The sequence below is a fragment of the Physeter macrocephalus genome, chromosome 15 (genome assembly GCF_002837175.3).
Source record: "Physeter macrocephalus isolate SW-GA chromosome 15, ASM283717v5, whole genome shotgun sequence".
Lineage (NCBI taxonomy): Eukaryota > Metazoa > Chordata > Mammalia > Artiodactyla > Physeteridae > Physeter > Physeter macrocephalus.
Genome location: NC_041228.1, coordinates 8065567 through 8078616, shown reverse-complemented (window position 1 = coordinate 8078616; position 13050 = coordinate 8065567). Strand labels below are relative to the sequence as shown.

The following is a 13050-nucleotide window of genomic DNA, read 5'->3' as shown; positions in this document are numbered from 1 at the left end:
GTTTCCATATCTTGTTTTTAAAAAATCAGTGCCCAAATTTGAAGATTTGTAGGCTTTGAAACATTTCTTGTCATTTCCCAAAACTGATCCATTGTCTTTGGACAATTTCTAAGCCCCTTCTATCTGTAGGGTAATTAATTTTTCTTTTCCCTGTTTTCACAAGATTTCTGAATTACCTTTAACCCTTTCAGATACTTTTCCTGGTGAAGTTCTTATGAGTCCTTTAACAATCTGGAATTTGTTGTTGTACTGAATATATGAAAAATATGTTCAAGTTAAAATGGTATATATTCATTGGGGAATTTATTTTTATTTATTTTTTAAAATGGAAAAGTCATTAGTTTTTTAAATGTGTATTTTATAAAATATTTATTTATTTATTTATTTTGGGCTGTGTTGGGTCTTCGTTTCTGTGCGAGGGCTTTCTCTAGTTGCGGCGAGCGGGGGCCACTCTTCATCGCGGTGCGCGGGCCTCTCACTGTCGCGGCCTCTCTTGTTGCGGAGCGCAGGCTCCAGACACGCAGGCTCAGTAGTTGTGGCTCACGGGCCTAGTTGCTCCGCGGCACGTGGGATCTTCCCAGACCAGGGCTCGAACCCGTGTCCCCTGCATTAGCAGGCAGATTCTCAGCCACTGTGCCACCAAGGAAGCCCTCAATGTGTATATTTTAAATTTATGTATTTAATTTATTTATTTTTGGCTGCTTCGGGTCTTCATGGCTGCGCGCGGGCTTCTCATCGCGGTGGCTTCTTTTGTTGGGGAGCATGGGCACTAGGTGCGTGGGCTCAGGAGTTGTGGCACATGGGCTCAGGAGTTGTGGCACATGGGCTCAGTAGTTGTGGCTCACAGGCTCTAGAGTGCAGGCTCAGCAGTTGTGGCACACGGGCTTAGTTGCTCTGCGGCATGTGGGATCTTCCCAGACCAGGGCTCGAACCTGTGTACCCTGCATTGGCAGATGGATACTTAACCACTGCACCACCAGGGAAGCCTGGGGAATTTATTTTTAGATGTGCATTTGAAAACGTTTGTATTTTCTTTTATATAGCAATAGTAACAAGACTGAAAGATAGACGAATGTAAATAGCCGTATAATAACTAAGTTATGTTAGTTGAATGATGTATCCTAAAATATCAAAGTAGTGATTGTACATGGAAATCTTTAATTCCAGTGATTTTGTGTCTAATCAGAGTACTAGCCTAGGGGTTTTTTTTTTCCCCCCCGAATTTCTAGTATATTTGTGGAGATGTAGCTAATTATCATTGGGGTGTGGTTCTTGTTTCTCATAATGGTTAAAAAATGTACTGAGGTAGAGGGAAGGCACAATATTTTTTTCCTTTTGAAGTATTCAAAAAACTATTTGAGAAAGTCAAAGTTGTAAGATAGTTTTCTGGAAAAGTGAAAGGTAGAGAGGAGTTTGGATTTATAATGTGATGTATTTGTAAGTTTGTTGAAGAGTGAGGATCATCTTAATTATGGTGATGACCGGCAACTTTAATTGCTTAAATCAAGGAAATGCATGGATTTAAATGTTAATTACTGGAAGTCCATTTGTTAGAGGGTTGAACACAGTCACAGCATTTGAATGCGGGGCTTGGGGGGCTTCTGATTTATTTCTATTACTCCGTTTAATTTTTTATTTTTTGAGGGAAGTAGTGGAATTCAGGTCACGTTCTAATTGGACATCTTTTGATTAAAACCTTGTGAACCTGTCTGACTTGCACTGAAATTCTCAGTGGTCCGCGTGCTTTTTTCTCTCAACATTTTTGTTAGCTACCCTCTCGAAACTGGTTCGTAGTATTTGTTGGCCTTCTGTCTGCTTCCCAAGTTGTCTTCCGTCTGCAGTCAAAGTACCAGGTGTTTTGTTTTTGTTTCTTCTTTCTTTTTAATTTTTTAATTTGTTTGCTTCGTTTGTTTCATGTTAGTTATAAAAGTAAATTTTGTTACTGTTGTATTTTCAAACTTCTGTAGGAAGCATTATTTACCAGAACTTGTATCAAAGACATTTTCTGGGGTATTTTTTTCAAATTGGAATTTTGGGGGTATTAAGAACGATGAGGATGTTAGTCATTAACTGTGAAATAGTTTAACAGACTTAGAGTTTTACTTTTTCATGTGAGTGATATGTGCATGCTCATATCACAGTCATGGTAAAGAATTAATGAGATTATGCAAATTATCCAATTATTATATACATGTGTTCTTAATAGGTTAACACTTGTTTTTCCAGTATAGATAATGAACTTGCCCTAATCCTCTGCATTCTTCCACTGGGAAGCATGCATAGAATATGACTAACCAAGGTTAAGAATACTATTGCTGCCACCATTACCAAAAACAGTCATTGGTGCCCTTGTAAAAATCGATGCCTTTGTTTTTACTTTATTATCAGAATGCTTTCTCTAACAGAGCCAACCAGTTTTAGGTAAGGATAGAGTGTTAGTTCTGTTACTCTTAGTTCTGTCGCTAACTGGGATGTTAACTAGTTTTCTTATTTATCTACTGGATATATGTACTGATATAAGAAATACTGAATTACTCTGACCCCTTCAAGGAGTTAAAATATGGAAGCTCAGTGTATGGACGGGTGAGACAATAACAGTCACATTCTGACTTGTGGGGACACCAGTTTCACATTTACTTTCTAAAAAGCCTTTTTGTTTTAAAGTGTTTTTCAGTTTTTTTCCAGAATTGTACAAAACAAAGCTACAACCAGAGACTCCGTAGTCTCCCTCCACCCCACAGCAGATGTTCATGGCTTGTACAGAGCCTGGGGTTTCCACGGAGAGTCTCAGGGATAAGCCTCCCTTTTTGCCAGGAGAATCAGATATTTAGCACACTGCCGAAACCTCTCCACATTACTGCGCCTTGCAGGATGTGAAAGCAGGCATGGCTCAGAGATCTGTCACTCTTGCTTTCATCTAAACAGCTCCATTTTTTTTTTATTGTGTTTTTCATTTGGCGGGGGGGGTTGTATTATGTATTGGAATATTATGTAATATTTTGTTTGACGAAAATGTTCTGTTGATAAAATTCAGTGTAAAAATCACTATTCTGTAAACTAATATCCACGTACTTTGGTTCCCAAATTCTAGTGCATGGTGAAATAAGGACAATGTAGAGAACTTCTCATAAAATGAAATCGATTGTTTTGTAGAATTCTTGAATAGACCTATTTTTTTTTTTCTATTTGGGCATGGGTGTTTTTAAAAGTCCTGCCATTATTGCATGTAGGAATATTTATTTTAATATCCTTAATTGTGTAAAATGTGGACACGCCTTTCTCAGTTCCCCAATTTTACTTTCAAAATTTTATCAGTTAGGAAATATAAAGGTTTGGGACCCACCAGAACATGTGAAAACAATCTAGAACTGGTCCTCCTGAAAGCACTCTGCTAGTCACTGAATCTGTTCTGCTGTGCTGACCTGTGTTCCGGAGCTGAGGTTCAGGACCATTTTATTTGTCTTCCAAGTACCTGAGGGATCCCACACATTCCAGTCAGGAAAGGCAGCCCTGTAAGGCAGTTCCTTCCATTTGAATCTCCCCAGGGGATTCTGGCCTTGCTCCACCTTTCACTCTGGAGATTCAGTGCTCCTGGGGATTAGGGAGGGACCTACAAGGCAATAATCATGATCAAGGGCTGCTTCTGGTATAGCTCTACTATCACAGAGGATTTAGAAAACAAATCTCTTACTGTTTCTGTTGTAAATGCCTTGTCATTTTCAAGAAAATTGCATTAAATTTGTGGAATTTCCTTGGCATTAATTGTTAGTAAGCAGTAATTAGTAAAAGGAAACGAGGCATTTGTTCAACAGTTTTGATAATAAGGAAGTTTAATTGTAGTTCTCTTTGCTCTGATGTCCTTTTCATTTTTTTGTCATAAGAAATCTTTTTGTCATGGAGAGTATCGATATTTTTACTTAATTTGAAACTTAATTATTAGAGCCTTATTAGCATTTAATTCAAGTTGAGTGGTATTTTTACATTTTATTGTGTTTTATTTAAATTATGTAAATTATTTGCAATAAGATGAATAAAGTGCTAGCTTTTTTGATACTGTACTGCAGTGATTTAAAAATCAAAGAACTCATAACTGGTGATATTAAAGCATAATTTAATAGATTGAAATTGTATTTTAAATGCACTCGAGTGTTTTTCTTAGATTAACCCTAGACCCACATAAGATATTAGCATTGGCAGTGGTTGAATATGAGTTGAGAAGCTTGGTTAGGTGTGTCTGTGTCAGCAGCACAGTTCATGAGGTGCACTACTGGTTTAAAAATGTATTTTGGGCTATTAGATAATAAGACCTAAGTGCCACTAAGGTTGAATAATTTGTATGTGATAATAAGCCTTTATATCTTACATTTGGATAAAGACCAAAATGATTTATAGAATAATTCTGTTTTGGCTTTTATCATTACCTAATAACACATTCATGATGGAGTTCAAAGGTACAAGCTTTTGTTCTAGGCAACAGAGGTTAAATATTAGTTGAAAAATTTTATGCAGATGGTTGAAAACCAGTATAATTTAATGTGAAATTTAATATTTCATTTGGATGACTGGAATAGCATTTTGTCATAATTGTCACAGGAGCAGAAATGTTATGTGGACCTACCACTGGAGTGCATTTCAACATGGATTGCCAAAGGCTGTGATGCCAGAGTTGATCTTAACTGATTGCCTAGGGCATTTATCCTAACATTTTTTATGTTCAGACCCATATTTATGCTATTTCTAGAACTGATGTAGTCTCAAATTATTACCCCACCATAAAGGAGAAAGTGAAAAAAAACCACTTAGTAGTTATCAGACACTAAGCATTTCCTCAGTACACATTTTGACTCATCCTATACTGAGAACAACAGGAGGTAGATGCTCTTCGTCCTATTTAGCAGATAAGGAAACTGAAGCACTGAGAGATTAAATGATTTACTTGAGGCTGTGAGCTAATAAATGGTGGAACTAGGAATCTAATCTGAGTAGTCTGAGGGAACAAAAATCATTTTTAATTTATTATTCCTTTGAAGTAAGAAATCCCACTTCTTTGTTACTAGTTCAGGCAATAAAATAATGTAGACCTTTAGGGGAAAAGAGTCTTAGGTAGAGTTTTGTGAGCAGTTGTAATTTAAAACATTGTCCCATACTTTTAACCCTTTCTGACTAAACTTACATATTTTTCCCCTAAACCTGCAGGAATATCGAAAACAGAAAAAAAAGTGAAATTGGAAGAAAAAAGCTCAACTACATTTGGTATGAACAGAAAGTAATCTTTAAGCAAAAGGCTATAGATGGCTTGGCAGTGGGAGGACATAGTCTGTCCCTTACTTTTTACCTGTTAGTGCTCCTTTAGGTGTAAGTGATCATCTGTTTTAGTGTTAATTAGTGTTATTCGGCTCCAAATATGTGATTTCTTAAATACATATCTTGCAGTAGTATGTGTATTTTTTGTCAAGGGAGCCTAAGGCTTTCTCTGAGAACTTGATGTTTTTGAACATCTTTAAAACTATGACTGTTTAAGCTACCATTTAATATTGTTGAAACTTAGAGAATGGATGGTAAATTAAAATAGCCTTTTTTTTCAGCCTTTTTCTTTTTTTTTTTACTTTATAAAAAGTTACTAAGTTTTCTGCTGTCTTTTCTGTCTTCCGTGCTATAATGACTAAAAGTTTTTCTGCTATCTTTTCTGTCTTCTGTGCTATAATGACTAAAAGTTTTGGAATAATGGATAATATAGTCTTAAGTATTCTACAGATTAGCTACCTGGAGCTTGAGGTACTGAAAGTTGCTTTAATATGGTTGATGAGTTATGGGCTAAACCTTTCTGAGTTGGAACAATAGTTGAATATATGTGATGAATTAATTTTAAATAAAATACTCTAGGAAACTGTTTTAATATCTGTTCATTTTCTTTAAAGTGCATATGATTGGGAAAAAGGAATATTTTAAAATTTGGGGACAAAATTTAGTTTAATGAAATAAGTTTTTTTTCTTTGTGCTTTTTCTTTTCATTCTTGTATACACTGGGAAAGTATTGAAAGACTGAAGGAATTATTTGTGGAAATGATTTAGTTTTTTTGTTTTTCCAAAGGAAAAAAAAGTTAAAGTTTTTTTGTTTTTTATTTTTTAAGCTTCTAGTGTATTTTCTCATTAAATTTTGTGTGGAAATGCTGAGTCTCCTCAGTCAGGTCTTTCTTAAGTTATGGAGTTTATTTCTTGCCACATCAGGAAACTGAGTTATATTACTCATTTAAAGATTTTAACTACTGTCTGTGTTAACTTTAAGGTGTCAGGAGTTGGGATTTCTCAACACTGCTAATGAAGATCCCCTCTTATAGCCCAATAAGCTAATCAGGAGTTCCAGACTCATGACAGGAACAGTTTAATTGAATCCATCCACTCTGGGCAGGTGACTGGAATAGCTGATTAAAACATAAATGCTGCTTTTAGGTTAACCACAGAGGAACAACTCAGGATCAGTCATGATTACTAACTTACTCACTTTGGTCATTTAGGTAAGAGAAAAGAAAAGGATAAAGAAAGAAAAGAGAAGAGGGACAAAGATCACTACAAACCAAAGCAGAAGAAGAAGAAGAAAAAGAAAAAGAAATCTAAGCAGCATGGTAAGTACAGTCCTCCCTCAGTATCTGGTTGGTGCGGGGGTATTGGTTCCAGGACCCCCAGAGGATACCAAAATCCACTGATGCCCAAGTTTCTTATATCAAATGACATGGTCTATTCGGCCCTTCATACCTGTGGTTCCATATCCTTGGAAATTGAAAATTGATCCACAGTTGCTTAAATCCCCAGTCGCAGAACTTGTGGATACAGAGGGCTGACTGTACGCTAAAATGGTGATTCCCATTTTTAAAAATTCTAAGATGCTTTCAACTGTCCTTTTCTACTAAAATGATGGTAGGACAATATTCCCATGTTCTTGACAGCTGAGAAGTTCCTGTAGTAGCTTTCCCTTGCCTTGCTAATTTTGAAAATATGCAGCTCTGTTTTACTACAGTCTGTAAGTTAAGTGGTTTGTAAATTAATCACTGCAACTGATAGAGTCTTTCATTGCCAGCGTTGTGGTGACCTGGATACCCTGACCAAGTACCCTTCTGTGTACTGAAGGAATTATTCTCAATCTAGAATCTTATAGTCCCTTGAATTAGCTTTCAAAAATGAGGGAAAATATTTTTAGAAAAACCTGGAAAAAAAACAAATTATTTTTCTATCAATAGCCTGTCTCTAAAGGATGTCGTTTGAGATAGTCATTAAAGCAAAAATTATTCCTGGAGATAAGAGGTTACCATATAATGATAAAGGTTCCTTTCACTTTATATCTTTCTAGACATACAATCTCTAAATTTCATCACTGAGTAACATCCTCATATCTTCCTTAGTAATTAATAAATTAACAAAACTCAAAAGTATCTGTGAGGATACTAAGAAAGGTGGCAGCTGCACAGTTGTTCTAATAGACCTGTCCAGGACACTGAACTCAGCAGCTGCAGAGTAGACAGTTTTATCAAACAGACACAAACATTTATTAAAATTGACCATGGGATGCAGCTTCAAGCAAACCTCAACACATTTTAAAGATATTATAGTTAACTAAAATCAGTATTGAAGAGACAAAAAGTCCCATGTTTAGAAATCAAGCAAAATATTTTTATATAATTTATGGATGAAAGCACAGTACCAAAGGGAAAGTAAGATGTTAAGAGCCTGACAGGTGATGAAAATGTTATATATGTGTCAAAACTTGAGAATGTAGTTAAAATGGCACTTAGAAGAAGAATATCAATTGGTGTACATGCTTATATCAGAAAAGAAAGCTGAAAGTCAGCTAAGTCTCGAGCTTAAGAAGTTAGAAAAGAATAAGTCCAAAAAAAGTAGAAGTGATATGAATAATAAACATATGAGCAGAAATTAATAAACTAAAAAGAAATGCTAGGAAGAAATGAAAAATGCCAAAATTAATTTTTTTGTAAAAAACGAATAAGATCAACAAACCTCCGGGAAGGCCGTTAAGAAAAAAAAGGCAAAATGCACAAATAAACGATATTAAGAATAAAGAGAACATAACTACAGATGCTCCAGACATAAAAATAAGATAATGTAAACAACTTTATACCAGTGAACTTGAGAGGTTATTTGAAGGTATGGGCAATTGCCAGAAACCAAACTTATTCAGGAAGGTAGAAACCTGAATAGTCTTCAAACCTTGAAAGAAATTTAATCAGCATTTTAAACTCTTTTCACAAAGAAAGACGTCCTGGTCCAACAAGTTTTGCTGTCAAGTTCTACCAAACATTAAAGGAGCAGATTATTCCAAACTTACATAAATCATTTTAGAATTTAGAAAAAGAGGGCGCACTCCTGTAGTGGGATGAATCGTGTCCCCCGCAAGTAGGTGTCCAACTCCTGACCCCCATACCTGTGAATGTGACTGCGTTCGGGAATAGGATCTTTGCTGATATGATTAAGATTGAGGTCATCTGGGTTTTGGAGTGGACCCTAAAGCCAATGACTGGTGTCTTATAAGAGAAAGGAGAGGGGGATTTGAGACACAGGGGAGAAGCCTGTGCAAACACATAGGAAGTGATTGGAGTGATGCAGTTCCAAGCCAAGGAGCTTGAGCCACCAAAAGCTGCAAGAGGCAAGGAAGAATTTGCCCCTAGAGACTTCAGAGGGAGATGGCCCTGCTGAGACGTAATTTTGGACTTCTGGCCCCCAGAACTGAGAGAGAATAAATTTCTATTGTTTCACTCCACCAAATTTGTGGTAATTTGTTGGGGCAGCCCTAGGAAACTAATACAACTCCAAATTCACTTTAGGTGATTTAAATAACTTTGCTCTCAAAATCAGAAGAGAACGGTATGGGAAAGGACAATCACGGGCTGTTCTTATTTATGGACAAAGATGCGAAACACATAAATAAATGTTATGGAATTAAATCTAGCAGTATATTTAAAAGTATGACCGCATAGGTTTGGAATGCACAGTTGGTTTGACATTAGAAAATCAATTAATGAAATTCACCACAGTAACATTACAGTTTTGATAAATGTAGAAAAACCATTTGATACATCCATGTGTACTTATGTTTGAAAAAAAAAAAACTATGAATAGCAGATTATAAAACTTTATTTAGAAATGTAAAGAAGGCCTAAACAAATGGGAAATAATTCATGTTCATGGGGTTGTAGATTCGCTATTGATGTCACTTCAAATAAATCTATAGGTTCATTGCTGATTCTAAAACTTAATATGGGAGAGTAAAGAGCCAAAAATAATACAGTCACTCTTGAAGAAGAATAAGGAGAAGAATGACTGTTCAGTTATAGTTATTACAGCAGTGAGGTATTTTGAAAGAATAGGTTTGTTAACAGGATAATCCAAAGCAGATTCATACATACTTCAAAACTTGGTTTATTCAAAGCTGGCATCTTAGTTTAACAAGTAAGGGATGAACTTTTCAGTAATTGGTATTAGAACAATTTATAATCCATATGGTGAAGAAGAATGAAACTGGACTCCACCTTACACCGTACACAAAAATCAATTCCAGGTTGATTAAAGACTTAGTATGTGAAAGACAAAACTATAGAACTTCGAAAGTATAGGAAAATATCTTTATGATCTTTGGGCAGAGATTTCTAAACAAAAAATGCTAACCCGAAACAAAAAGGTTGAAAATGTGACTAGACTGAAATGAACTTTGGTTCATCACAAGCATTATAAAGAGAGAGGAAACACAGCACAAACCATAAGAAGATACTGGCAATGCAAATACCTGACAAAGCATTAGTTTTCAAAATATATTTCAAACCCTTACAGATCAAAAAGGAAAAGAAAACCCAGTATGAAAATGGACAAAAGGTTTCAACAGGTGTTTCACAGAAGTGGAAACCTGAAAATGATAAAATGATTATATAATACAGTGCTCACTCTTATGAGAAGCTGCATAATGCAGTTTTCAGAACCTGGTGAAATCTATTTCCTGTCTGACACATGGGCAGAAATTACAAGGTGGATGATGTCAGATGTTGCTGAGGAGATAGAGACAGCTGTACAACTTCTATGGAAAAGCAGTGATGCTTTTCTGATGAGAGTAGAGTTGACGATGTGCTTACCACGTGACCTCAGATTCCTAACTAAACTCACACGGTAGGTACATCAGGAGACATATACAAGAATGTTCACAGCAGCACTGACATGGGCCCAGGTGTCCACCTGTCCATTCAGTGGACTCTGTATCACTATGTAAATAAATGGATTATACCCACTAGAATCTCATCAACAAAATGGTTAAGCTAAAAATCAAGTCACTGAATTGGTTCAAGATGGCAGAGTAGAAGGATGTGCTCTCCCTCTTGCGAGAGCACCAGAGTCACAACTAACTGCTGAACAGTCATCGACAGGAAGTCACTGGAACTCACCAGAAAAGATAGCCCACATCCAAAGACAAAGGAGAAGCCACAATGAGACGGTAGGAGGGGCGCAATCACAATAATCACAATAAAATCAAATCCCACAACTGCTGGGTGAGTGACTCACAGACTGGAGAACACTTATACCACAGAAGTCCACCCACTGGAGTGAAGGTTCTGAGCCCCACGTCAGGCTTCCCAACCTGGGGGTCTGGCAACGGGAGGAGGAATTCCTAGAGAATCAGACTTTGAAGGCGAGTGGGATTTGACTGCAGGACTTCGACAAGACTGGGGGAAACAGAGACTCCACTCTCGGAGGGCACGCACAAAGCAGTGTGCGCATCGGGACCCAGGGGAAGGAGCAGTGACCAAGGGGAGACTGAACCAGACCTACCTGCTAGTGTTGGAGGGTGTCCTGCAGAGGCGGTGGGTGGCTGTGTCTCACCATGAGGACAAGGACACTGGCAGCATAAGTTCTGGGAAGTACTCCTTGGCGTGACTCCTCCCAGAGTCCGCCATTAGCCCCATCAAAGAGCCTGGGTAGGTTCCAGTGTTGGGTCGCCTCAGGCCAAACAACCAACAAGGAGGGAACCCAGCCCCACCCATCGGACAAGCAGATTAAAGTTTTACTGAGCTCTGCCCACCAGAGCAACAGCCAGCTCTACCCACCACCAGTCCCTCCCATCAGGAAACTTGCACAAGCCTCTTAGATAGCCTCATCCACCAGAGGGCAGACAGCAGAAGCAAGAGAGCTACAGTCCTGCAGCCTGCAGAAGAAAAACCACATTCACAGAAAGATAGACAAGAGGAAAAGGCAGAGGGCTATGTACCAGATGAAGGAACAAGATAAAACCCCAGAAAAACAACTACGTGAAGTGGAGATAGGCAACCTTCCAGAAAAAGAATTCAGAATAATGATAATGAAGATGATCCAGGACCTCAGAAAAAGAATGGAGGCAAAGATCGAGAAGATGCAAGAAATGTTTAACAAAGACCTAGAAGAATTAAAGAACAAACAAACAGAGATGATGAACAATACAATAACTGAAATGAAAAATTCACTAGAAGGAATCAATAGCAGAATAACTGAGGCAGAAGAATGGATAAGTGACCTGGAAGACAGAATGGTGCAATTCACTGCTACGGAACAGAATAAAGAAAAAAGAATGAAAAGAAATGAGGACAGCCTAAGAGACCTCTGGGACAACATTAAACACAACAACGTTCACATTATAGGAGTCCCAGAAGGAGAAGAGAGAGAGAGAGGACCCGAGAAAATATTTGAAGAGATTATAGTCGAAAACTTGCCAAACATGGGAAAGGAAATAGCCGTCTAAGTCCAGGAAGCGCAGAGAGTCCCATACAGAATAAACCCAATGAGAAACACACCGAGACACATAGTAATCAAATTGGCAAAAATTAAAGACAAAGAAAAATTACTGAAAGCAGCAAGAGAAAAACAACAAACAACATACAAGGCAACTCCCATAAGGTTAACAGCTGATTTCTCAGCAGAAACTCTACAAGCCAGAAGGGAGTGAGTGGCATGACATATTTAAAGTGATGAAATGGAAGAACCTACAACCAAGATTACTCTACCTGGCAAGGATCTCATTCAGATTTGATGGGGAAATCAAAAGCTTTACAGACAAGCAAAAGCTAAGAGAATTCAGCACTACCAGAACAGCTCTACAACAAATGCTAAAGGAACTTCTCTAAGTGGGAAACACAAGAGAAGGAAAGAACATATAAACACAAACCCAAAACAATTAAGAAAATGGTAATAGGAACATGCATATCGATAATTACCTTAAACGTGAATGGATTAAATGCTCCAACCAAAAGACACAGGCTCGCTTAATGGATACAGAAACAAGACCCATATATATGCTGTCTACAAGAGACCCACTTCAGACCTAGGGACACATACAGACTGAAAGCGAGGGAATGGAAAAAGATATGCCATGCAAATGGAAATCAAAAGAAAGCTGGAGTAGCAATACTCATATCAGATAAAAGAGACTTTAAAGAATGTTACAAGAGACAAGGAAGGACACTACATAATGATCAAGGGATCAATCCAAGGAGAAGATGTAACAATTATAAATATATACGAACCCAACATAGGAGCACCTCAATACATAAGGAAACTGCTAACAGCTATAAAAGAGGAAATCAACAGTAACACAATAATAGTGGGGGACTTTAACACCTCACTTACACCAATGGACAGATCATCCAAGCAGAAAATTAACAAGGAAACACAAGCTTTAAATGACACAATAGACCAGATAGATTTAATTGACATATTTATAGGACATTCCATCCAAAAACAGCAGATTACACTTTCTTCTCAAGTGCACACGGAACATTCTGCAGGATAGATCACATCTTGGGTCACAAATCAAGCTTCAGTAAATTTAAGAAAGTTGAAATCATATCAAGCATCTTTTCTGACCACAACACTATGAGATTAGAAATCAATTACAGGGAAAAAAACGTAAAAACCACAAACACACGGAGGCTAAACAATACATTAGTAAATAACCAAGAGATCACTGAAGAAATCAAAGAGGAAATCAAACAATACCTAGAGACAAATGACAATGAAAACACAATG

General features: G+C 37.3%; 1 protein-coding gene across 10 annotated transcripts in view; it reads left to right on the top strand.

The window, feature by feature from the left end:
• PHF20L1 (PHD finger protein 20 like 1) overlaps nucleotides 1-13050 on the top strand; it is a 77282-nt gene that overhangs the window by 40498 nt on the left and 23734 nt on the right. For all 10 annotated transcript variants that reach the window (XM_055091247.1, XM_055091252.1, XM_055091249.1 and 7 more), the window contains 2 exons: nucleotides 5197-5253; nucleotides 6516-6623. In XM_055091247.1, coding sequence (XP_054947222.1) covers nucleotides 5197-5253; nucleotides 6516-6623 — 165 coding nt within the window. The remainder of the gene's footprint in view (nucleotides 1-5196; nucleotides 5254-6515; nucleotides 6624-13050) is intronic.